The sequence below is a fragment of the Macaca fascicularis genome, chromosome 6, assembly GCF_037993035.2.
Source record: "Macaca fascicularis isolate 582-1 chromosome 6, T2T-MFA8v1.1".
Taxonomy (NCBI): domain Eukaryota; kingdom Metazoa; phylum Chordata; class Mammalia; order Primates; family Cercopithecidae; genus Macaca; species Macaca fascicularis.
The window spans coordinates 61,077,284-61,104,508 of record NC_088380.1 but is presented as its reverse complement, the minus strand read 5'-3'; the positions used below and the strand labels follow the sequence as shown (position 1 = coordinate 61,104,508).

Sequence of the window (27,225 nt, the reverse complement as noted above, 5' to 3'; positions counted from 1 at the left end):
CTACAGGTGCACGCCACCACACCTAGCTAATTTTTGTATTTTTGTAAATATGGGATTTTGCCATGTTGCTCAGGCTGGTCTCCAACTCCTAGGCTCAAGCAATCTGTCCACCTCAGCCTCTCAAAGTGCTGGGATTATAGACCTAAGCCACCATGCCCAGCCCTCTTTGTCTTTTTCATTGTAATTTGTTTCTTCAGTTGCTAGGAGAGGATAACCTTTCATGTTCTATTTCTACATTATGTTTTTTAACTTTTTTGTTATTTAATTTCTTTCTTTTCTTTCTTTTTTTTTTTTTTTTTTTTTTTTGAGATGAAGTCTTGCTCTGTCATCTAGACTGGAGTACAGTGGCATGATCTCAGCTCATTGCAACCTCTGCCTCCCAGGTCAAACGATTCTCACGCCTCAGCCTCCAGAGTAGCTGGGACTACAGGCGTGCCACTATGCCCAGCTAATTTTTTTGTGTTTTTTGGTAGATACGGGGTTTCACCATGTTGACCAGGCTGATCTCAAACTCCTGACCTCAAGTGATCTACCCACCTCGGCCTGCGAACGTTCTGGAATTATAGACATGAGCCATCACGCCCAGTCTGTTTGACTCAGTTTTCTGAAATTTATATTGGCATGTGGTAGAAAGTGTGACTCAAGAAACTTTCCCCAATGTTGTTGTTCGAATATGCCCAATATTACATAATATTTTCTGGCTCTTACTGATGTATTTGTCTAACCTTAGTTTATTACTTGCTTTTATTGATTATAAAATGTTATGATACTGTAATCTGTTTCTCAGGTTACCTGTACTATTTTATTTACATTTCTTTTTTTATTTTTCTATAATGTTTTAATTTTATTATCTCATAATATATTCTAATGTCTAGCGATAGAATACCCATAATATTTTGCCAAATATTTTGAGTTTATTTGGGGAACACAGATTATGAATATGGAATATATGTTCAACATTTAGTTTTATTCTTTCTCTTACTTTATCTAGCTTCGTTGGATACCACTACCTGGGAATATCCAGATGTCTGCAGACATTATTTCGGCTCCTTTGGGCAGTGGTCGAGTCTCCTTTTCTCCTTGGTGTCTCTCATTGGAGCAATGATAGTTTATTGGGTGCTTATGTCAAATTTTCTTTTTAATACTGGAAAGTTTATTTTTAGTAAGTATCTATATCATATGCTTTTAACACAGTACTTTCAAATGCAATTACCACTGTAATGTTAGTTCTAGCCTTAAATTCCAGGACTTGGGATAAATAAAATAAGAAGTAACATATATAATTTTGGAAAATATATTTTATTCAGTTTGCTTTCTGTGGTTGTGATCTCAAATATAGTGTACGCTTATTTCCAAACATTAATCTTTGAATGAATAATATTCCTCCAAAATCTTTAGTTAATATAAAATATATCTATAATCCAGCAGATCTTTTAAGTTTGTTTCACTAAAGAATTTGATATGTAGACTCTAGGGGAAACAAATTTCAGCCACTTATTTTCAACATATTAGGATGTAAGATTAGGAAGTCAAAGAATAATGGAATTTATGTGATAAATATGTTATTAATATTTATATATCACAGAATTATAATTTATCTAAATCAGCTACTTAAATTCTGAAGAGAATCTTAGAAATCAGTCCAAATACTTTTTATAATTTTTTTTAGGTTGGATAGAGGAAGTTCATTTTTTTACTTAATGAAATTTTTTTTTTCCTTTTTTTGAGACAGGGCCTTGCTATGTTGCCCTGGCTGGTCTCAAACTCCTGGGCTCAAGTGATCCCCCCACCTCAGCCTCCTGGTTACAGGCTCATGCCACTGTACTGAACTGGAAGTTTATTGTATAAGATACCAAACCTTTTTCCATATAAAGGTTTTACTAAAGTTTTCACTAAACCTAAAGTTTAATCTATGTTTAGCAGCTTTAAATAAAACATATATTTAAAATCTGGATTTATGTGAAAACCAAATTTCAAAATAAGTCCTAACATAATCACAACAGCTAATTTCCCTAAGAGCCTTTGAATGAGGGAGATAAATTCTGTTTTATTTTAAACTTTAAAGAATAAAATTAACTTTATAATTTTTATTGCCAAGCATTTTTATTGTTTTTTTGGGGTTTTTTTGAGACGGAGTCTTGCTCTGTCACCCAAGCTGGAGTGCTGTGACACAACTTGGATCACTGCCACCTCCACCTCCCAGGTTCAAGTGATTCTCCTGCTTTGGCCTTCTGAGTAGCTGGGATTATAAGCGCCCATGATAATACTCAGCTAATTTTTGTATTTTTAGGGATGGGGTTTCACCATGTTGGCCAGGCTGGTCTCAAACTCCTGACCTCAAGTAATCCTCCCACCTCGGCCTCCCAAAGTGCTGGGATTACAGGCATGAGCCACTACGCCTGGCCTCAAGCATCTTTATTGTTTTTAAAGAACTATGAAATATTTCAAACTACAAAAAAATGCAAAAGCTAATATAAATACCAGTATACTGACTAATGAGTTTTTGGGTCTCATTTGTCTTATTTTTATTAGATCTCTTTTTTTTTTTTTTTTTTTTTGGTAGAGACAGAGTGTCAGTATGTTGCCTAGGCTAGTTTCTACCTCCTGGCCTCAGGCAATTCTCCCATCTCAGCTTGCTAAGTGGCTTGAATTATAGGCATAAGCCAGGTGTGGTGGCTCATGCCTGTAATCACAGCACTTTGGGAGGACGAGGCGGGTGGATCACCTGAACTCAGGAATTCGAGACCAGCCCGGCTAACATGGTGAAACCCCGTCTCTACTAAAAATACAAAAATTAGCTTGGTGTGGTGGCACATGCCTGTGATCCCAGCTACTTGGGAGCCTGAGTCACGAGAATCTCTTGAACCTGGGAGGCAGAGGTTGCAGTGACTGAGATTGTGCCACTGCACTCCAGCCTGGGCAACAGAGCAAGACTCCATCTCAAAAAAAAAAAAAAAAAAAAATTATAGACACAAGCCACTGTGCTTAGTTAGTTCTGTATTCCTATAAAAAGAAAATATTATGGATAGTGTGGAAGCCCCACATGCACTCCTTCTCCATCTCATTTTTCTTCTCTTAATTTGGTGTTTATCAATCCCATGCACTTTTTGGACTTTTACTGCATGAATATAAGAGCAACATATACTATTTGGGGTTTTTTTGTTTTGTTTTTTGGGGGTTTTTTGTTTTGTTTTTTTGAGATGGAGTCTCACTCTGTCGCCAGGCTGGAGTGCAGTAGTGAGATCTCAGCTCACTGCAATCTCCACCTCCCAGGTTCAAGCAGTTCTCCTGCCTCAGCCTCCCGAGTAGCGGAGGTCACAGGTGTGCACCACCACACCCAGCTAATTTTTGTATTTTTAATAGAGACAAGGTTTCACCATGTTGGCCAGGATGGTCTCTATCTCCTGACGTCATGATCCGCCCACCTCAGCCTCCCAAAGTGCTGGGATTACAGGTGTGAGCCGCGGCGCCAGGTGGCTTGTTTTTAATCTACGCAAATGCTTTTGCAACTTGCTTTCTGTCTTTCATCATCTCTATTAATACACAAAGTTCATTCTAATTGTTTGTAATATTTAGTAATATGAATATACAACTTTTTTATCTGTTCTCATTGATAAACATTTAATTTGTTTTCACTTATTGTGCAAGGCTTTATTAAACATCCTTATTTCTGTCTCCTTGTGTACATGGCGGGGAGTTTCTCCAAGCTATGGACCTTATAGACACATTTCTGGAACTTAAGATATTCACATTTTCAACCTTACTTGAAATTGCAGAATTGTTCTTTATCATGCTTGTACCATTTAACACTCCTGCCAACAGTTTATGAAAGTTCCCCTTGTTCCACATCCTCACTCACACTCAGTATTATCAGACTTAAATTTTGCCATCAGGATGTGGTTTTAATTTGCATTTCTCCTCATAAGGAGTGGCATTAATCATCTTTTCTTAATTATATTGACCATTAAATAGCTTATTCATATCCTTTGCCCATTTTTCTATCAGGTTATTGGTCCTTTTCTTACCTATAGGAACTCTGTAAAGTTTGAATACTAACCTTTTATCCATTATTGTGTTGCAAATATCTTCTAATTAGTGACTTGTCTTCTCTTTTTATATGGTAGCTCTATGTTATTCAAAAGTTTTTTATTTTAAAATTACTGTTTTTCTCCATTATGATTCACAACTCTTCCATATACATTTTAGAATCAACTTACCAAGTTCCACAAAATTCCAATCAGGATTTGATTGGAATTGCATTGATTTTATCAGTTGGTACACAGTACAGTAATTGATATCGTTGCATATTGAGTTAGAATTTGATTGACATTGCATTGGATTTATTGATGTGGAGAGAATTTATATCATTTAGATACTGAGTCTTCCTATTCATGACTTTGGCATGGCATAGTTCTTTGTTTATTTAGGTTTTCAAATTTTTTTTTGATAAAGATCTTACATATCCTTTTTTTGTGGACTTTTTCCTCGGGATCTTAACATTTTTTCTGTAACTATAGTTTTAGTATACAAATACGCAGTATAAAAACTGCGTATTTTTTATAATAAAATATAAAAAATCTCAAACACATACCAAAAAAACAGAATAGTATAATTTCTCCTTACCTAGTTTAAACAGTTATCAACATTCTGTCATTTTAAAATCATCTATAGTAGTGTTTTTCAACCATTTTTCCATTATTGTCCCTTCAAGGAGCCTTTTAGATGTTTTTTTCTGATCACCCCTCCCATGAAATTTTAATACCAAAGATACACTGTAAATCTCTTTATGAACTGTATACATATATATGCTTTATCTGTAAGAAGAGTTTCTTTCACCCCCTAAGAATGAATTTTGTCTCTTTTGAGACTAACATCACATCCATTAAGATGACATAAACCATGCTACTCCCACTCCCCACCTAGTTCAACTATTAGTATATATATAGTGCTTCTTTTAGATAGAATTTACTCATTGAAATAAACAAGTCTTAATTATACATACATACATCTATACAACCCACACCTCCTTCAACAAATAGAACATTTCCATCTTCCCAGAAAGCAATGATATATTTTTGATTATACAGTCAAATTATTTGTTGCTGTTATAAAAGAACCTAATTACATTTTGAATGTTTTTTTTTTTTTTTTTTTGAGACAGGGTCCCACTCTTTCACCCAGCCTCTGGGGTGCAGTGGTGTGATCACAACTCACTGTAGCCTTGACCTCTCCAGGCTCAGGTGATCCTCTCACCTCAGCCTCCCGATCTAGCTGGGACTACAGGCAAATACTACCACCATGCCTGGATAATTTTTGTATTTTTTTGTAGAGACAGGTTTCGTCATGTTGCCCAGGCTGGTCTTGAACTCCTGAGTTCAAGTAGTCTGCCCGCCTTGGCCTCCCAAAGTGCTGGGATTACAGTCATGAGCCACCGTGCCCTGCCCCTTGAATGTTTATCTTGAATCTAGCAAACTTACTGAACTCTTAACTGATTCTAAAAATTTTGTAGCTGGGCATGATGGCTCACGCCTGTAATCCCAGCACTTTGGCAGGCCGAGGTGGGTGGATCACAAGGTCAGGAGATCGAGACCATCCTGGCCAACACGGTGAAACCCTGTCTCTACTAAAAATACAAAAAAATTAGCCAGCCTTGGTGGCTGGTGCCTATAGTCCCAGCTACTCGGGAGGCTGAGGCAGGAGAATGGCACGAACCCGGTGGGGCAGAGCTTGCAGTGAGCGGAGATCATGCCACTGCACTCCAGCCTGGGTGACACAGTGAGACTCCGTCTCAAAAAAAAAATAGAAATAAAAAATAAAAATTTTGTGGATGCACTTTGTATTTCCTATTTAAATAATCATATCATCTGTGAATTTAAAAAGCTTTCTGGCTGGGCTTAGTGGCTCACGCCTATAATCTCAGCAGTTTGGGAGGCCAAGGCAGGCAGATCACCTGAGGTCAGGAGTTCGAGATCAGCCTGGCCAGCACAGCGAAACCCCGTCTCTACTAAAAGTACAAAAATCGCCCAGGCGTGGCGGTGGGCCCCTGTAATCCCTGCTACTCAGGAGGCTGAGGCAGGAGAATCACTTGAACCTGGGAGGTGGAGGTTGCAGTGAGCCATGGTCGTGCCACTGCACTCCAGCCTGGGCAACAAGAGCGAGACTCCATCTCAAATAAAAATAAAATAAAATAAACCTTTCCAGTTATTTTTTAATAGTTCATATATGTATGCCTACATTTATATTTATAGACATGTAATTATATATACATACACAGATACATATAAACGTGTGTGTATCTATATGTATATGTTGATGGTTTTTTTTTTTTAAGCGTGAAATTGCATTGAAGCAGTGCCTGCAGATATTCTTATATTGTTCATAAGGAAATCTTTCTAATGTTTCACAATATTATGTTTGTTGTGGGATATCAGTTGTACCCTTTAATAATTTAAAGACACTTCCATCTGTTGTCTTATTAAGCATTTTTATTAAAGTGGTTGAATTTTATCAAGTACTTATTCTACATCTCTTGAGATAATCAAAATATACTAAGAGACAATCAAGAGATTATCTTAATTAAATTTTCTCCTTTATCAATATGATGAATTAAATGAATACAGTTTGTAAAATTTAAAGCATCCTTGTATTGTGGGGTAAACTTAGTCATGACATATATTTTTCAAATGCCTGACTGGATTGAGTTTGCTTTTTTTAACATTTGTTTAGACCTTTTGTGTCTTTTCCTAACAAATATTGGCCTGTGGTTTTTTTTCCTGCTGTCCATGAGCCTTGGTGTGTTAGCTTCCCAAGGGTGCAGTAATTAATTACCATTAATATGCTTACAACAACACGGATTCTTTCATAACTATGGATACTAGAGATGTGAAATCAAAGGGTGAACAGGGCCCTGGTCCCTCCTAAGGCTCTAGGGAAGAATCCTTCCTTGCCTCTTCCTAACCTTTGTTGGTTGCTGGTGGTCTCTGGCATTCCTTGGCAAGTAGGTGCATCACTCCAGTTTCTCCCTCCTTCTTCACATGGCCCTCTTCCCTCTGTGTGTCTGTGTCCAAATTTCCCTCTTCCTATAAATTGGGCTGGGTACGGTGGCTCATGCCTGTAATCCCAGCACTCTGGGAGGCCGAGACAGGTGGATCACCTGAGGTCAGGAGTTTGAGACCAGCCTGGTCAACATGGCGAAACCCTGTCTCTACTAAAAATACAAAAATTAGCTGGATGTGGTGGCAGGTGCCTGTAATTTCAGCTACTCGGGAGGCTGAGGCAGGAGAATTTCTTGAACCTGGGAGATAGAGGTTGCAGTCATGCGACTGCACCCCAGCCTGGGTGACAGCAAGATTCTGTCTCAAAAAGATAAAAATAAAATAAAATAAAAGACATCATTCACTGGCTTTAGGGCCCACCCTAATCTATTATGACCTCATCTTAACTTGATTATATCTACAAAGACTCTATTTTTAAAAAGGTCACATTCTGAGGTTTCTAGTGGACATAAAATTGGGGTAAGAGGAATGCTATTTAACCCAGTACACTTTGTGTCAAGATTTTACTAGCCTTGTAAGTCTTTGGCATCAAGAAATTACGCAAAGATTCATAAATTCCAATGTTAAATCATAAACAACTCTTGGAGATATTATAAAAACCCAGAGTACTACACTGTTTTTTTTTTTTTTAATTCTATCTTGAGAAACATACAGTGAATATGAATAATTCAACTATTTAACTTAGTTTTATGACCTTAAAACCTAACCCAGCACCTTTTACTATCTTATTCAGGTTTCACAACAAATACTTTTATTAATGCTTACTCAGGTTATAGAAGGTTAATATCAAACAGAATAAAGTAAATCCCCTGAGGCAAGTAAACATTCTCTGCCTGTTCTCTCTTTCACTGTAGAATGATGAATGCTCAGCCATCTGCATGTGCTTTATTCTTTGTTACTTCCTTTAGTCTAATTCAGTGGTTCTTTATGTGCATAACAATTCGTATATGGCCTTAGATCTATAAAAGTATGTATTGTACTTTGTAAAAAAAAAAACTTTAATTGATTTTCCAGATAAGGTTAGCTGTGTATGAGTGTTGGTTTCCCCTTTTTGCACACTTTAGAACTGTACTCTATGTGAGATGTAACTTTCGTGTGAGTATAAAAGAAAACTTACATACATACCTTTATTCCGGGGCTTTAAACTATCATTCATTCAGTGTTGTGGATAGGTTTTTCTGAAATCTTCAATTATGTAAAGATTTTCCACAGTGGAACTGTGAAGCCATTAACATTATCATGCCTGGCCGGGCGCGATGGCTCAAGCCTGTAATCCCAGCACTTTGGGAGGCTGAGATGGGTAGATCACGAGGTCAGGAGATCGAGACCATCCTGGCCAACACGGTGAAACCCCGTCTCTACTAAAAAATACAAAAAACTAGCCGGGCGAGGTGGTGGGCGCCTGTAGTCCCAGCTACTCGGGAGGCTGAGGCAGGAGAATGGCGTAAACCCGGGAGGCGGAGCTTGCAGTGAGCTGAGATCCGGCCACTGCACTCCAGCCTGGGCGACAGAGCGAGACTCCGTCTCAAAAAAAAAAAAAAAACAAAAAAAAACAAAAAAACAAACCATTATCATGCCTATAAGTGAAGAAAACTGTAGAAGGTGAAGCTATGTTAACAGTGAAGTAGTCTTGGTTCAGTGTACTAGATTACTACACAAATATTAAAAGATTTTTATAGGCCGGGCGCAGTGGCTCATGCCTGTAATCCTAGCACTTTGGGAGGCTGAGGTGCATGGAACATAAAGTCAGGAGATCGAGACTATCCTGGCTAACACGGTGAAACCTGTGTCTGCTAAAAAAAATACAAAAAATTAGCCGGGAGTGGTGGCGGGCGCCTGTAGTCCAAGCTACTTGCGAGGCTGAGACAGGAGAATGGCGTGAACTCGGGAGGCGGAGCTTGCGGTGAGCCGAGATCGCGCCACTGCACTCCAGCCTAGGCAACAGAGTGAGACTCCGTCTCAAAGAAAGAAAAAAAAAAAAGATTTTTATAAATAAAAGACCTTCGAGAGTAATAGATTTAGTATCTTTCATTAAGTGTTAAACTATATTTTTTCCTTTATTTTTAGATTTTATTCATCACATTAATGACACAGACACTATACTGAGTACCAATAATAGCAACCCTGGTAAGTAGTTTGGGATGTTGTTTGTTTCTTTACTCTCCACCTTGCTCCAAAAAGGATTTAAGGTAGAACATGTGACCTTATTTTAGGTAAATGATTAGTACAAAATTATTATGTTTACTGAGCTGCTACTAAATTGTTGGTGGTTAGTGTGTTTTTCAAAAAAGAACCTCCAAAAAGGCTGTGTTAATGTAACCAGGCAATAGGTTGTATTAATGTGAGCTAGGCAACATTTAGTTCATATTATACAACTCACAATTTTATCTACAGTATCCATATTTGCCTGTGAATAATCAATATTTTCAAGAACCTATATCACTATTAATTATGTCAGATGTCTAGAAGCGTAGTTCTCAGTTAACTTAGTTTTAGAGATCTGTTGTTTTAGTTATTAATATATAGGCTATACAAATTTGTAACCTGTAAAAGAATTCATTTTCTAGTAATAAACAGAGGTTAGTAACTAAATATGGAAAAACAAATTGAAGCTTCGGCTCCAAAAGAAATTAATTTCTTAGAAATTTTTCTTTATTTTTAAAAAATAAACCATTGTGGCCAATGGGTTTAATCCAATATGACAGTTACAGGGAAAGTGAATATAAACGTTAATATAACTTTGGTAACAGTTATGCTGTTAAACTTGAACATCACCTAAAGCTTTATGTATTTAGATTTCAGGGATACTAAACTGATGTCATGTTGATGGAGATGCACATTGATCACTAAGAGGATAATTCATTAAACACATTTATTAAACCTACTATGTGTCAGGAACTATTGTAGGCTCTGGGGATATAATAATGAACAGACAAAAGTCCCTCCTCTCATGAAGTTTACATTCCAGTGTTTGCTACTCATTATCTTACTTTTCCCCCTAATTAAACCTGTCTTTTGTTAATGCTAGAAAATGAGTGAGCAAAGTACTAGCTTTTATTCCTGTGGACACACACACATATACCTTTGAATTATTATACTAAAATCTCTTGTGCCCTATCCCTTACCTCAGAATTTTCAAAGAACCAAATAACGTCCTTGTATTTAAAAAGAAAATTATTTTACTGTACCTATTCTAATATTAATTGATGAAACTAGTTTACTAATATCTAAAGTTAATAGTACTTCTCCAGTAGGGAGTCAGTTCATCATTAAGGTAATAAATATTAATATCACAGTCACATTGATGATTTAGAGAACACCATCAGCAAAGTCAGTTTACTTTATATAGTGATATCTTATATCCAGCACTTCTTGATTTCTCTGCTAATGTTTATTTTGAACAGTGTAGTAAACAGTGAGAGTATGAAACAATCCATTTCAGTTAATGTAAAAAATTTTAGCTACTGGGCATAGTGGCTCATGCTTTTAATTTTAACACTTTGAGAGGCCAAGGCAGGAGGATTGCTTGAGCCCAGGACTTTGACATCAGCCTGGGCAACATAGCAAGACACTGTCTCTACAAAAAAAAAAAAAATTAATTAGCTGGCCATAGTGGCATGTGCCTGCATTCCGAGCTACTCGGGAGGCTGAGGCAGGAGGATCACTTGAGCCTGAGGGGTTGAGGCTACAGTGAGCCATAGTTACGCCACTGCCCTCCAGCCTGAGTGACAGAGTGAGACCCCGTCTCAAAAAAATAAATAAATAAATTACAGCTAACATTTATTGAATGCCTATGTGCAGGCATTACATTAAATGTTTTACGGCAACCCTAAGTGGTAGATACTGTCAACTCCATTTTCCAGGTGAAGAGACCAGGGAACATAGTAGTTAATTTCATCCAAGGACGCCTAAATATTAAGTGGCAGAGTTGGGAATTCATTATTCAGTCAGTTAACTTCCATCCACAGCCTGTGCTCTTTTTTTTTTTTTTTAAGATGAGATCTCTCTCTGTTGCCTAGGTTGGCCTATAGTGGCATGATCATAGCTCACTGCAACCTGGTACTCCTGGGTTTCAGCAATCCTCCCACCTCCACCGCCCGAGTAACTGGAACTACAGTTACACATCCCATCCAGCAAAATTTTGTTATTCTTGTAGAGACAGGGTTGCCATGTTTTCTAGGCTAGTCTCAAACTCCTGGCCTCAAGTGATCCTCCTGCCTCAGCCTCCCAAAGTGCTAGGATTAGAGGAATGAGCCACTGCGCCATAGTCTGTGCTTTTAACCACTATAATTAGCACAAGAAAATTTCTGTCCAGAGCATAGAAGAAAAAAAGCACACTAAAATGTTGACTAAGAAGGAGAAAGAAAATTAAATGTTTGGCTTTGTGGCATGCCAAATAATGGATAGACAATAAAATTAAAAATAGAACTGACAATGAATATTCTTTCTCTTTGACAAATGATGAGTATAAGGGTTACTTAAGATGAATATTTTCTATCTGCATTAAGAGTTCTTTACGAAGAACTGATTATTAGCAAAAACTCTATTGTGACATTAGAAACACAATGAGAATGGCTGGTATTCTGTCTGATAACAGAAGAAATTGCCACTTGTAGATCAGTATGTAAGTAGATCAGTAACATTTAGGCCAGGCACAGTGGCTCAGGCCTATAATCCCAGCACTTTGGGAGGCCGAGGCGGGCAGACCACGAGGTCAAGAGTTGGAGACCAGCTTGGCCAGCATGGTGAAACCCTGTCTCTACTAAAAATACAAAAATTAGCCCGGCATGGTGGCATGCGCCTGTAATCCCAGCTCCTCAGGAGGCTGAGGTAGGAGAATCACTTGACCCCAGGAGGTGGAGGTTGCAGTGAGCCGAGATTGCACCACTGCACTCCAGCCTGAGTGACACAGCGAGACTCCATCTCAAAAAAAAAAAAAAACATACATACATTTTACTGATTTCCCAGCCGTCTGGATATCATCTGGACTCTTAGGCTTCTATCAAATGTGATCAACTTCCAGAATCATTTTGGATTGTTGAGATTCAAGATTCTTGCATTTTTATCAGTGATTATACCATGGCAGCTGTTTCAATGATGTTTGCTTTTTATTCCAAACCCATAGATTTTTGTTTGCTGTTAAAAGAAACCTGCTCTTTGACCTTTGTATGGGTTATTAGTGTAATAAACAGTCACCCTAAATGATATTTTTTATATTATTGTGTAAATAAGACCAAACACCATCCAGCCCAATATTTTCTCTCTGGCAGTGGAACCAAGGGATATTTGGTGGGATATTTTTATAGTTTCTAGTAGAGTTTAAAGATAATATCTCAGGGCTGGGCACGGTAGCTCACGCCTGTAATGCCAGCACTTTGGGAAGCCAAAGTGGGTGGATCACCTGAGGTCAGGAGTTCGAGACCAGCCTGAGCAATGTGGCGAAATGCCCTCTCTACTAAAAATACAAAAATTAGCTGGGCATGGTGATGTGTGCCTGTAGTTACAGCTACTTGAGAGGCTGAGACAAGAGAATCGCTTGAATCCAGGAGGCGGAGGTTGCAGTGAGCCAACATCACGCCACTGTACTCCAGCCTGGGCGACAGAGCGAGACTCTGTCTCAAAAAATAAATAAATAAAAATAAAGATAATATCTCAGAAATTTTAAAGATTCCCTCACTTTTACTTATTTTTAGGTGAAGGAGTACTAATATTCTTAAAATTAACCCTCTATTTTTTCCAGAAAGGAGACATTTAGGCTCCTGGAAAAAGTTGAGGTTGGTAGAGCAAGTATCTGTCTCTAGAGGCAGTCATTTTCTGTTTTTTTGCTTTTTCGTTTTTTGTTTTTTGGGTTTTTTTTTTTTTGGTCATCTTCTCTAATCTGGTACTTTCCTATTGCAGTGATTTGTCCAAGTGCCGGGAGTGGAGGCCATCCTGACAACAGCTCTATGATTTTCTATGCCAATGACACAGGAGCCCAACAGTTTGAAAAGTGGTGGGATAAGTCCAGGACAGTGCCCTTTTATCTTGTAGGGCTCCTCCTTCCACTGCTCAATTTCAAATCTCCTTCATTTTTTTCAAAATTTAATATCCTAGGTAAGTAGTACCGATGAATTATGGAGACTTTGTGTAATAGAATACATGGTGGAGTCTAGGGAAATATGGTCTGATTGGGGAGTTACCTTCCAAGCCTGTTCATCTGTGTTTAATTTGTTCATTCGTTTTTGTTTTGTTTTTTTCTTTTTCTTTTTCTTTTTTTTTTTTTTTTGAGATGGAGTTTCGCTCTTGTTGCCCAGGGTGGAGTGCAATGGCCCAGTCTCAGCTCACTGCAACCTCTGCCTCCAGGGTTCAAGCAATTCTTGTGCCTCAGCCTCCCAAGTAGGTGGGATTACAGGTGTGTGCCACCACACCCAGCTAATTTTGTATTTTTAGTAGAGGTGGGGTTTCATCATGTTCTCCAGGCTGGTCTTGAACCCCTGACCTTAGGTGATTGACCTGCCTCGGCCTCCCAAAGTGCTGGGATTACAGGTGTGAGCTACCGTGCCTGGCAAGTTGTTCGTTCTTATGATAACCTGATTTTTTCTATTTTTTTATGGAGTTTGGCATGGAGAAAAGTGTAGATGACCAGTTTTGGTTTGGTTGTGGTTTTTTTTTTTTTTTTTTGAGACACGAATTATTTGGTTTCTCATTCTAAACTTACTGAACAATTCTTCCTCATTTCCTCTGAGGATACAACTAGATGAAATAGATGAAAATTTCAGGAGGAGAGATCCAAATTGGATCTTATAGGAATTCTCAATTCTAACGGTTGGAAACAGAACTTACTAAGGAAGGTTATAGAATGTTTTTTCCTACAGTCTCTAAGAGTATTATGCAGGATTGTCACCTGACTTTGAACCTGGGAAATCATTCTCTATGTCAGGCTTCTTAGGTTTATTCTGCTTTTGCTCTCTTCCTCAGTGCTTTTTTTTTTTTCTTAGAACACTATTGCCTTCTTTAAGGAATAGACCTCTTTCTGTGAGCCCTGCTTTTCAAAAACCACTAAACGAATGTTTTTACTCCACTTAAAATGGCAAAAGGGGCCAGATGCAGTGGCTCACACCTATAATCCCAACACTTTGGGAGGTCAGGGCAGGTGGATCACAAGGTCAGGAGTTCAAGACCAGCTTGGCCAAGATGGTGAAACCCCGTCTCTATTAAAAATACAAAAATTAGTCGGGCGTGGTGGCAGGCGCCTGTAATCCCAGCTACTTGGAAGGCTAAGGCAGAGAATTGCTTGAACCCAGGAGGTGGAGGTTGCAGTGAGCTGAGATCACACCACTGTACTCCAGCCTGGGTGACAAAACGAGACTGTGTCTCAAAAAAAAAAAAAAAAAAAGATGGCAAAAGGAACCTCCCAGTGAAAGTTCAGATCTGGCTAACTAAAGACAAGGATATCATTCATAAGGAATTGATAACTCCACATAAACCATACAATTTCACCTCCTCCCTGTGGATGTGATCTTTGGCAGGCAATCTAGAGCATAAAATAAATAGATAGGCCAGGTGCGGTGGCTCACACCTGTAATACTAGCACTTTGGGAAGCTGAGGCAGGCGGATAACCTGAGGTCAGGAGTTCGAGATCAACCTGACCAACATGGAGAAACCTTGTCTCTACTAAAAATACAAACTTAGCCAGGCGTGGTGGCACATGTCTGTAATCCCAGCTACTCGGGAGGCTGAGGCAGGAGAATTGCTTAAACCCAGGAGGCGGAGGTTGCAGTGAGCCGAGATCATGCCATTAGGCAACAAGAGTGAAAATTCTGTCTCAATAAGTAAATAAATAAATAACCCATCATATCAAGGAACAAGGCAGTGGCTTCTAGGTTTCCAGAAGACCAAAGGAAAAGTTAAAATTATTTCTCTTTGCCTGTCTGCCTCAGGTACAGAATTCACTGTAAGCTGCCATAGACACACAGAAGATGGAGAGTTGTGGTTATATAAGCTCTGGCATCTTGTTTTCATCCTTTATGAATCAGCTAATCTCCAAACCCACAGTACTGCTTATATCACTCATTCGTGGTTTCCTGATTTGCTTGCCAACTTTTCTATGAAACAGATCTTTTAAAATAATATAAACTTATAGAAGGATTTGCTCAACTGGGCACAACAATCACCAGACTTCCAACCAGGTTGATTGTTGATTCTCCAGCTCCTTAAGGATATTCTGCTTTTGTTCTTTTCGTTGGTAGTTTCCCTTTCTCTTAAAACCATAGCTTCATTAGAGGAATTAGCATCTAAGGCCTTCCTGAGTTTTCTGACTCTACTCCATAATGACTAGACTTAATTTCTTAAAAGGAATAATCTTCTGCCTTCTACACTACTAAAAAATTCTGAATGCCCATTTTACCCTGTATATAATACCTGAGAATGGAGTCTGGAATCTCCGTCTAGCAAGCAGTGCTACCCAGTCAAAACCTCATCTAGATACTAGATCAAGATTGTTCATGTATTTTGGCTTCTCACCTTTCTCAAATATGCTTTTGATCCACGTTCACTGCTTTTTTTTCTTTACCTTCTTACCATCTCACATTAAATACTGTGACAGACTGTCTCTAACACTTCCAATTCAAAGAATAAAAGTTAGTTTTATCCTGTGTAATCCTACAATTTTATAGTGGACTCTCTGCTTGTATCTTCTGCTTAAACTCAACTCATAAGTAAATGAAGCAGTTTTGCATTCAGCAATGTATGAGCTACCTTCATCTGATTCTTCTTTTCTTATTCTTTTTTTTTTTTTCCTTTGAGATGGAGTCTCGCTCTGTCGCCCAGGCTGGAGTGCAGTGGTGCAATCTTGGCTCACTGCAACCTCTGCTTCTCGAGTTCAAGTGATTCTCCTGTCTCAGCCTTCCGAGTAGTTGGGATTATAGGCATGTGCCATCACACCTGGCTAACTTTTGTATTTTTAGTAGAGATGAAGTTTCGCCATGTTGGCCAGGCTGGTCTCGAACTCCTGACCTCAGGTGATCTGCCCACCTCGGCCTCCCAAAGTGCTGGGATTACGGATGTGAGCCACCACACCCAACCCGTCTGGTTCTTGTTAGGCCTACTACATAGAGTTTTTTTGTTCTTTTTCTGGTAACTCCCTCAGCTTGTTTCTAGTCTTTAGATCCCAGCTGGGTGTTAGTGGAGATAATCAATGCAGGTAACAGTTTCCCACACTTTGCTGAGACTATGAAAACAATGCTTGATTTTAAAATAATCTGTAAAACACACAAAGATAATAAATGGTTTCTGAATTTTTTCCTCACAGGCACAGTATCTGTCCTTTATTTGATTTTCCTTGTCACCTTTAAGGCTGTTCGCTTGGGATTTCATTTGGAATTTCATTGGTTTATACCAACAGAATTTTTTGTACCAGGTGAGCTGTTTTGGCAAAATAATAAATTACAATAATGTGATCTTAAGTTAACCATTGTTATGCTATTCTAAAACAAGTAATGATCTTTTTTATGCTGGGCATTTTTATAAATGCTATTAAGTTAAAAATAGTACTACAATTGAGATTATTTTGAGTTTCCTGCAGTTAGTGGTAACCAGGGCCCTTTGTCATTTCTACTTGTTAGTTGAAGTTCATTTAAGTTATAGTGCACTAATACTTGCACTTTCTGTGTTTTTCATCCAGCCTTTCTGATGGGTATATAATGTGGTATTACATTGTGGTTTTGTGTTTTTTAATTAAAAATTTTTATTGACATAAAATAGTTGTACATATTTAGGGGGATACATAGGATATTTTAATACCTCTATGCAGTGTGTAGTGTTCAAATCAGGGTAATTGGGATATCCATCACCTCAAACATTTATCTTTTTGTTGGGAACATACAATGTGGTTTTAATTTGCATTTCTGTAATGATCAGTGGAGTTAGCAACTTTTCATATGTTTGTTGGCCATTTGGATTTCATCTTTTCTGAAGTGTTTCTTCTATCTTTCTATTTAACTGTCTGTTTTTTTATATTGATTTATAGGATTTATTTATACATTCCAAATATGAATCCTTTCTCAGATATGTGTAATGCAATTATCTTCTTCCTGCTTACATCCTTTCTTGATATGCCTTTTCAAAGGAATAAAGTAAGCAGCAGAAGTTTGGAGCTTCTTTAAAACCATTTTGTGAAGGAGTCTATTATTTAATGTATTATGTAATAATCATGGCATAAATGTGTTCTTTAAAAAAGTGTATTTTCCACACAAAAACTTGTACATGCATGTTTATAGCAGCATTATTCATAATAGCCAAAAGTGGAAATGGCCCAGTGTCTATCACTAATGAATGGATAAATAAAATGTAGTATATCTTTCTTTTTTCTTTTGAGACAGAGTCTCACTCTGTTGCCCAAGCTTGAGTGTAGTGGCGCAATCTCAACTCACTGCAACTTCCCCCTCCCGGTTCAAGTGATTCTCCTGCCTCAGCCTCCTGAGTAGCTGGGATTATAGGCGTGCACCACCATGCCCAGCTAATTTTGTATTTTTAGTAGAGGCAGGGTTTCACCATGTTGGCCAGGCTGACCTCAGGTGATCTGCCTGCCTCAGCCTCCCAAAGTGCTGGGATTACAGTCATGAGCCACCGCGCCTGGCCAAAATGTGGTATATCTGTACAATGGGATATTATTTGGCAATAGAAAAGGAATGAAGTGCTGTGGTTATGGTTGTACAACTCTGTGAATATACTGTTCAATTAAAAACTAGTTGTGCACTTTAAGTGGGTGAAACATGAATTTTATTTCAATAGTGCTGTTAAAAAGAGTCTCAGGTTTTCAAGAAATTTTCTCAAAAAGATAGCTTTTGGTAGTTAATGGGGAAAAGCTGACTATTTACCCACTGTAATATGACAAGTTAGAAACCTAACAGTGGTCTTACTTGCCTTAATTAGAAAAGATAGAAAAGGATGAAATAACAAATTGCTTTACAGGGTATCTTAACTAAGTAATAGAATTGATTACTCTGAGAGACAGGAAATTCAGCTAAATTAAAAAGAATGTGTTGAAAACTAATCTTATTTTATTTCGATTTATTTATTTTATTTTAGAGCTAGTGCTTGATTCTTGTTTTCTCTTCTTTTTCTAAAATAATATAGCAGAATCAGTGGATTTTTTATACATTTCTACTTTTTACACTAAGGAATCCCCTGAGATGGGTTTGCCTAGACCAGCAGTATTTTCAATTAAATCATGGTTTTATTCTACATAAAATCAATTTTTTTCCTTCTATTAGCAGTCCTCAATACAGAAATTGGCAGTGCTTTTGCAGTGTTCTTTTATTCTCACTTTAAAGTAGCTTTGTGTTTATTGCAGAACATTTAGAGATTATAGGTAAGTGGTTAATTTAAAATAAATTGCATAACTTGATGTAACCACTATTTATATTTTTGTGGATACTCCCCCCCTCCCCCAGTCTTTTTTCTTTGCATGCACACATCTATACACACACATATATTTTAGAAGTAAAAGTAGGCTGGGCACAGTGGCTCATGCCTGTAATCCCAGCACTTTGGGAGGTTGTGGTGGGAGTTTTACTTGAGCCCAGGAGTTCAAGACCAGCCTGGACAACATGGCGAGACCCTGTCTCTACAAAAAAAAAAAAAAAAAAAAAATTCTTTTAAACTTAGCTGGCTGTGGTGGCATGCACCTATAATCCTAGCTGCCAGGGAAGCTGAGACAGGAAGATCACCTGAGCCCAGAAAGTTGGGGCTGTCGTCAGCCGTGTTTGTGCCACTGCATTCCAGCCTGGGTAACAGAGTGAGAACCTATCTCAAAAAGAATAAAACAATAAAAAGTAAAATCACAGTATGTATGCTATTTCAATCATAGGGAAAAAAAGAAACTGCCTCTACAACATAATTTTTGATACCGTATACCACTGCACAACTGTATCTCAATTTAATGAATCCCCTGTAGGTGGACATTTATTTCTATTATTTTTAAATAATGTTTTTTAGATTTGTCAGTGAAGAATGTTAAATGACCAGTTTGCCCTTTCATAATTCCTTTTCTAGAGGTAATTTTCTGGCAAATTCAGGTGTTAAAAAAATGAAGGACTTTAAAGTCAGACAGAGCCTAAATTTGAATCCTGCCCTTCCCCATACCAATTGTATGACCTCAAATAGGAATAATTGATACAAAGCGCCTGCACAGAGTATACTTTTTTTTTTTTTGAGATGGAGTTTTGCTCTTTCACCCAGGCCGCAATGCAATGGCGCGATCTCGGCTTGCTACAGCCTCTGCCTCCCAGGTTCAAGCGATTCCCCTGCCTCAGCCTCCCAAGTAGCTGAGATTACAGGCTGCTGCCACCATGCTCAGCTAATTTTTGTATTTTTACTAGAGACAAGGTTTCACCATGTTGGCCAGGCTGGTCTCAAACTCCTTACCTCAGGTGATCCGCCCACCTTGGCCTCCCAAAGTGTTGGGATTACAGGTGTGAGCCACCACACCCAGCCAGAGCATACTTTTTTTTCCCCCTTTTGAGTGCTTTGCCCAAGTATAATGCTGGCCTTGAGGAACTTTTTAAAGACATTTTAATATTCTCATTCCCCGGATAAAACAGTGACAACTGATTTTTAGTAATCAACTGTTGGCTACCACTACTCATTTTCTAACTGTCAGTTTTAATGTTTTTGTTTTTATTTTTCTCCTAGAGATAAGATTTCAGTTTCCACAGCTGACTGGAGTGCTTACCCTTGCTTTTTTTATTCATAATTGTATCATCACACTCTTGAAGAACAACAAGAAACAAGAAAACAATGTGAGTAATTATCTTTGGAATTGACTTTTGTATCTCCTGAGAATAAACTTTTTAAGTCAGTATTTGAGCCACTTTATATTTGGGGTACAATTAGGCAATTTTGTCACAAGATCTTAATTTTTAAACTTAAACCATAGAGCAGTGGTCAGCAAATTTTTCTATAAAGGTTCAGATGATAAATATTTCAGGCCTTGTAGGCCATATGGTTTTTGTTCCAGCTACCCAACTCTGCTGTTATGTTATGAAAGCAGCCATAGATAATACATAAACAAATGGGTGATGGCATTGTTTCAATGAAACTGTTCACAAAAACAGACATCAGACAAGATTTGGCCCGTGAGTCATAGTTCGCCGGTGCCTGCCATAGAGTAACCACTGAAAAAATAGAGGTATAGCTAATAAGCCATTAATGGTGGTAAAATCTTTTAAAGATACCCTAGCTATGGTGACTCAGGCCTATAATACCAGCACTTTGGGAGTCTGAGGCAGGAAGATCACTTGAGCCCAGGAATTTGAGACCAGCCTGGGCAACATGGTTAGACCCTGTCTCTACAGAAAAAATTAGCCCAGTTTGGTAGCACATGCCTATAGTCCCAGCTACTTGGGAGGCTGAGGCAGCAGGATTGCTTAAGCCCAGGAAGCCAAGTCTGTGGTGAACTGTGTTCATGCCACAGCACTCTAGTCTGGTCAACAGAGTGAAACCTCATCTTAAAAAAAAAAAAAAATGCAGCTGGGCACAGTGGCTCACGCCTGTAATCCCAGCACTTCAGGAGGCCAAGGCAGGTGGATCCCGAGGTCAAGAGTTCAAGACCAGCCTGGCCAAGACGGTGAAACCCCATCTCTACTAAAAATACAAAAATTAGTCGGGCGTGGTGGTAGACGCCTATAATCCCAGCAACTCAGGAAGCTGGGACAGAGAATTGCTTGAACCTGGGAGATGGAGGTTGCAGTGAGCCAAGATCGCCACTGCACTTCAGCCTGGGCAACAGATCCAGACTCCATCTCAAAAAAACAAACAAAATATACCTGATCCAAAAGAAGCCATGGAAAAGGAACCAACGAATAGATGTGACAAATAGAAGACAAATAGCAACATAGTAAGTTTAAACCCGTTGTGTTGATAATTACATTTAAAGACACTGCAATTAAAAGATTAAAAGAGGTTGGGTACAGCGGCTCACACCTGTAATCCCACCACTTTGAGAGGCTGAGGCAGGCGGATAACTTAAGGCCCGGTGTTTGAGACCAGCCTGGCCAACATGGTGAAACCCTGTCTCTACTAAAAATACAAAAATTAGCCAGGCATGGTGGTGTGCACCTGTCATCCCAGCTACTCAGGAGGCTGAGGCGGGAAATCGCTTGAACCCAAGGGGTGGAAGTTGCAGTGAGCGGAGATCATGCCACTGCACTCCAGCCTGGGCAACAGAGCGAGACTCTATCTCAAATAAATAACTTAATTAATTAAAAGAGATTTTCAGACTTGTTAAAACACAAAGCCTAACTATATGTTGTCTACAAGGAATTTATATTAAACATAAAGATATGCCATGCAAATATTAAACATAAGAAATCTGGAGTGGCCAAATTAATATCAGACAAAATAGACTTTAGAACTGGGAGTATTGCCAGAGATAAAGAGGAATCTTACATAATGATCTGTAGGGATCAATTCATCAAGAAGACATAATAATCCTAAATGTATATGCACCCAGTGACAGAGCTTCAAAATAAATGAGTTAACAGTTGCCAAACTGAAAAGAGAAGTAGACAAATCCACAATTGTAATTGGACATTTTATCACCCTCCTTCAAGTAACTGATAGAACAAATAGATGAAAATAAGTAAGGAGAGGCCGGGCGCGGTGGCTCAAGCCTGTAATCCCAGCACTTTGGGAGGCCGAGACGGGCGGATCACGAGGTCAGGAGATCGAGACCATCCTGGCTAACATGTTGAAACCCCGTCTCCATTAAGAAATACAAAAAACTAGCCGGGCGAGGTGGCGGGCGCCTGTAGTCCCAGCTACTCAGGAGGCTGAGGCCGGAGAATGGCGTGAACCCGGGAGGCGGAGCTTGCAGTGAGCTGAGATCCAGCCACTGCACTCCAGCCTGGGCGACAGAGCGAGACTCCGTCTCAAAAAAAAAAAAAAAAAAAAAAAAAAGAAAATAAGTAAGGAGAGATGAAGCATGAAAAACACTGTCAACCTACTTAATCTAATATGTATTTACAAAAAGTCTTCTCTCAACTGCGGAATGCACATTCTTCTTAAATACATAAGAACATTTTCCAAGATAGACTATATGCTGGGTCATAAAACAATTCTCAATACGTGTGAAAGGATTTAAGTCATACAGAGTATGTTCTCTAACCATAATGAAGATACAAATCAATAACAGAAAGAAATTTGGGAAATTCACAAATTGTGGAAATTGAACAGCATGCTCTTAAATAACCAATGGGTCAAAGAAGAAATCACAAGAAAAATCAGAAATACTTTGAGTTTACTTAAAGCGTGCTTATAGGGAAATGTATAGCTGTAAACACCTACACTAAAAATGAAGATCTCAAAAACCTAACTTTCTACCTTAGACAATAGAAAAAGTAAAGCAAACTAAACCCAAGGCAAACAGAAGTTAACCAGTTACTTGTTGGCTTGTCTGCAGATTTTGTGGTCAATTTAACAGCTTCTGACCTTGTAAACAAAAGTTATAATGAAGTTCTGATAGAGGTCTATACAGTTGTTACTGAAATGCAGGAGAAGGAAGGATTTGCTGTGCCTGGAGATTCTGAGAAGGCTTTGAGTAAGGGGTAATGTTTGGCAGTCATTAAGAAGGCAAAAACCTTTTGTAGAGGAAGTAAGCTCTCTAAAGCAAAAATATAAATTTAGCTTTTCCATCTTCATCTTTACTGACCATACATGTAGCATGTTACCTGTAAATGGAGTTGGACTTGAGTCAATCTGGATTTTTCATACTTCCTATTTGGTGAACTTACCTCAAATTTCATTTTTGTCATATGTAAAATGATAGCTACCTATCAGGGTTGTGATGTTACCATGATCTAACATAAAACAGAGGCTGGAAATTTTTAGTATTTTTACCCCTCTTACCCTTTCTTTCCTGATATTTACAGTCTGTTCTTGTAAGCCAACTTAGCCCAAGTGCCCTAGAAACTCATGTTGTTAAGTAGAATTCTCATATATTGGATGATCCTATCCATAAGGCTGTGTTTCTCAAACTTTACCACCAAAGTCTCCCTAATAACAGAACAACCTCGTGTACCTAGAAATCTGGGGAAGACAAACACAATCTTACTGAAGTGTCATGTTTTATCTTAAACATTTACACATATTTTTATCATGCTCATTATTTGTTTGTCTTACTAGAAAACAGTCTCAGGCTGGGCACGGTGACTCATGCCTGTAATCCCAGCACCTTGGGAGGCCAAGGCAGGCGGATCACAAGGTCAGGAGATTGAGACCATCCTGGCTAACACAGTGAAACCCCATCTCTACTAAAAATACAAAAAATTAGCCGGGTGTGGTGGCACGCGCCTGTAGTACCCACTACTCGGGAGGCTGAGGCAGGAGAATCGCTTGAACCCGGGAGGTGGAGGTTGTGGTGAGCCGAGATCGCGTCACTGCACTCCAGCCTGGGCGACAGAGTGAGACTCCACCTCAAAAAAGAAAAGGGAAAGAGGAGGGGCTCAAAATGAGTTAAATTACAGGCAGTTCTCATGTTGCATGGTTCTTACATGCACCAGTTTCATTAATCTGGTTTAGTTAAAATACATCAGTTCCTCCTAACAACATTTGTTCAAACGTCAGTTACCACAGAATTTTATTTTTTTTTCAGCCTTTTCTTGCTTTTTATTTACAGTTTGTGTTCAATGCAAATCAATTCCATAACATAAGAAGTTACTATGAATCAAAGCATAAATACACAAACACAATATACAGTCCAAAATAGATGTACAGCATTCTGGAATAAAGCAAAAGAGTATTCATTCACACACACAGTAGCTTCAGATGTGTTTAATCTGTTTGTTCCCATGTAATTTTCTAAAGATGGAAAAAAATGACTTTGGTCATCAAGACTACTGTGGCCATATTAGATTCCTGGAACATCTAAGCATCAGGGTGTGACCATGCGAACAAAAGACTTCGGCAAGTGTCTATTTTTAAAAAGGTTTCTGTGTGTCGAGGCAGTTGTGAAAGATTTACTGCAGAATCAAGCCCACTTTTAGGCTTAGGACCAGGTTCTAACTATCTAAAAATATTGACTGATAACAAAAAGTGTTCCAAATGTGGCTATTCTGATCCAAAATTGTTTTTTAAAGAAAAAAAAAAAAGTATATACAGAAAGAGTATAAAAGTTTTTGTGAATTTAATGCAAATTAGCTTCCAGTCTTCACTTCCCAAATACTTGATTTATAGTTTTGATTCCTTTACATCTTTGCCTTTTTAATTTCAAGATTTGCAGTTTTGCCTTCAAAACAGATCTTTTTTTTTAATTGTAAAAAGTATTCAACATATACAGAAATAAGCATTTTGACGGCTGGGCACGGAGGCTCAAGCCTATAATCCCAGCACTTTGAGAGGCCGAGGCAGGCGGATCACCTGAGGTCAGGAGTTCGAAACCAGCCTGGGCAACATGGTGAAACCCTGTCTCTAGTAAAATTACAAAAATTAGCCAGGCATGGTGGCAGGTGCCTGTAATCCCAGCTACTTGGGAGGCTGAGGCAGGAGAAACGCTTGAGCCCGGAAGGCAGAGGGTTGCACTGAGCTGAGATTGCGCCACTGCACTCCAGCCTGGGTGACAAAGTGAGACTCCATCTAAAAAATAATAATAAAAAAAAAAGTATTTTGAAATTAGTCACGGTCAATGCAGTTCTACTCTTTGGAATCTGTTTAGCTAAATGAATGTAGCACTCTTGTTGAATGGAAATAGGTGATAGGAAATGCCTACCATTTGACTATATGGATAATCAAGAGTTGCTCAGAATGCTTGGACCTGGGGGTAGATTCTCATTCATCATTGCCCTGGCACATGTCAATTACTACGTAAAAGGTCAAATGCAATGTCAAATCCAAAGCCTCAAGAGGAAAGTAAGTTCAGTTCCCAAGAGAACAGCGATAGCTCAACAATGTAAAACTTCATCTAGAGTATATCGTCATTAAATTAGTGCTGTCGAAACAATACATTGAGGAATTACAGTAACACCTGGAAATTCCTTCTAATGTACATATAAATAGAATCATGGAAGCTTTTTATATTACCTGTTTTATGGCCTTATAGAATTAATGAACCAAATGAAAACTGAATCTCCATTCCACAATCACATCCTTTATTACTATTCTTATTTTCTTTTTTTTTTTTTTTTTTTTTTTTTTTTTTTTGAGACGGAGTCTCACTGTGCTCCCAGGCTGGAGTGCAGTGGCGTGATCTCGGCTCACTGCAAGCTCCGCCTCCCGGGTTCACGCCATTCTCCCGCCTCAGCCTCCCAAGTAGCTGAGACTACAGGCGCCCGCCACCACGCCCGGCTAGTTTTTTGTATTTTTAGTAGAGACGGGGTTTCACCATGTTAGCCAGGATGGTCTCGATCTCCTGACCTCGTGATCCACCCGCCTCAGCCTCCCAAAGTGCTGGGATTACAGGCTTGAGCCACCGCGCCCGGCCACTATTCTTATTTTCAAGGTAGTATTTCTTAGGCCACATTCAAGGAAATCATGTCTTAGCTATTTTGGATGTTGCCTTTCCTTCATCTTATACATGAAACACCAGCAGATTTAATATTGTCATCCATCATCTAGTTCTTCAAACTAGATGTTCTTCAAACTGATCAAATTGGGATCCTCACATGTTCTTCAAACCGATCAAATTTGGGATTCTCAACATTTTATATCAATAAAAGGTGTGGAATTAGTAGATTCGAAGAAGACCTGTTTTTCCTTGCCAAATCGGACTTCCAAACGCCATTTGGATTGGGTTTAGAAGATGGGGAAGTTTAGAAGATGTTTCTTGACCTGAGTCTCTTAACAGTAGAGATGTAGAAGAGAGAGTGAGGCCACGAAGAGACTGGCTGTTGACTGCAGGGCACCACCAACCGCCTTGGTGGTGGCATTAGCTGGATTTGGGGCAGTCGAAGTATTCTGGGAGGAGCTACTTGAAACTGTTACAACAGTTGTTTCATTGGAATAAATCTGCGTGGGTAGGAGCAGTGCCAGCAGCACAGCCCCAGCCGAGCCTGGCCACCATTGCTCTGCCCGTGTCCCCTCCATCGGTGCGCTGCGCGTCTCGCTGGATGCTGGGTGCTTGAAGAACCGCTGGCTCCGGTCGGGCACAGGCAAGGTCAGAATTTTAACTATTAGTACTTGTAAAGTAGTAGCTGCTGGCCCTCACTTCACAAAGCACTACATAAATAAAAAGTGCATGTGATAATTAGTAACCAATCACATAACTTCTTTCAAAGTCTGTCAATGACTGGTCACTGTGTATGGTTTTCACTGTACAGTCTGCAAAGCAGATAGTTGTGTTAACTCCTTGTCTCCCGGTGATAAACTGATATATTTTACAAAAAATGGATACTTGAACAAGGAATTGTCAAACAAAGTGAAAGTGTTACAATGAAACAAAACAATAATGCAAGAAGTGAAATTTGAATTCAACTCTATATAAAGAGTTATAAAAGAAATAGCCAACTGTGGAAATGTTGACACTGCTGCTATACAAGATACTCCAGATATGCAGCCAGAGAAACTTAAGGAAGGTGAGCTTATCAACATGCATTTGGAAAGTGGTTATGATTACAAGAATGAACATATCCCAGAGGAAGTGCAGTTGTCAGAAAACTTCACATTAATTGAATTCTCAGAGATGTCTCACAACATTGAAAGCACAAAAGATGAAATGTTAGAAGCTGGTGCACAGTTGGGATAAAGGAGTATGACAGTTCACCAAGGCATGGAAAAGATGCCTGCTACATTTTGTTAAGTTATACAATGAGAAGAAGGAGGCAAATGTAGTTCAGACTACTCTTGGTATGTTTTTACAAAACAAAATATTTTAAGCTCAATATTTCTGACATTGCAATGTACTTTTAGAAATGTTTTACTTTTCATTTCCTTACACATTTATAACAGAATATTTAATGTTTTGACAATTGTTAAAGATCATAGAACAATTGCATGTTTTTCGCATTGATTATTGTGATCACTTTGCAGTTTCAGGTTGCATAGTAATTTTTATAATCTCATACCACCCTGCAAAGTGAGGACTGTCTGTGCTTAACTTTTCACTCGCCAGAATTCTCAAGTTGAATTGCTTTTCTGGAAAGTCACACCAGTTTATCTGGAGGTGTATATGCCCCACTGTGAGAAGCTCAGGGCTGGATT

At 38.8% G+C, this 27,225-nt stretch overlaps 1 protein-coding gene and 1 long non-coding RNA gene across 7 annotated transcripts in view; one reads left to right on the top strand and one right to left on the bottom strand.

The window, feature by feature from the left end:
• The window catches only part of SLC38A9 (solute carrier family 38 member 9), an 88,224-nt gene that overhangs the window by 46,267 nt on the left and 14,732 nt on the right, over positions 1–27,225 (top strand). For 3 of the 5 annotated variants that reach the window (XR_001491401.4, XM_065546275.1, XM_005556907.4), the window contains 5 exons: positions 992–1,162; positions 9,123–9,182; positions 12,954–13,148; positions 16,346–16,453; positions 19,729–19,835. Coding sequence is in view for 4 of the 5 variants with exons in the window: in XM_065546275.1 (XP_065402347.1) it covers positions 992–1,162; positions 9,123–9,182; positions 12,954–13,148; positions 16,346–16,453; positions 19,729–19,835 (641 nt within the window). In the remaining variant the exon portion in view is untranslated. The remainder of the gene's footprint in view (positions 1–991; positions 1,163–9,122; positions 9,183–12,953; positions 13,149–16,345; positions 16,454–19,728; positions 19,836–27,225) is intronic. The other 2 variants (XM_073993457.1, XM_015451517.3) reach the window with 1 other exon arrangement.
• Positions 25,513–27,225, bottom strand: part of LOC107129987 (uncharacterized) — a 31,849-nt gene continuing 30,136 nt past the window's right edge. For both annotated transcript variants that reach the window (XR_012413665.1, XR_012413666.1), the window contains exon 3: positions 25,513–26,244. This is a non-coding gene — a long non-coding RNA (uncharacterized lncRNA). The remainder of the gene's footprint in view (positions 26,245–27,225) is intronic.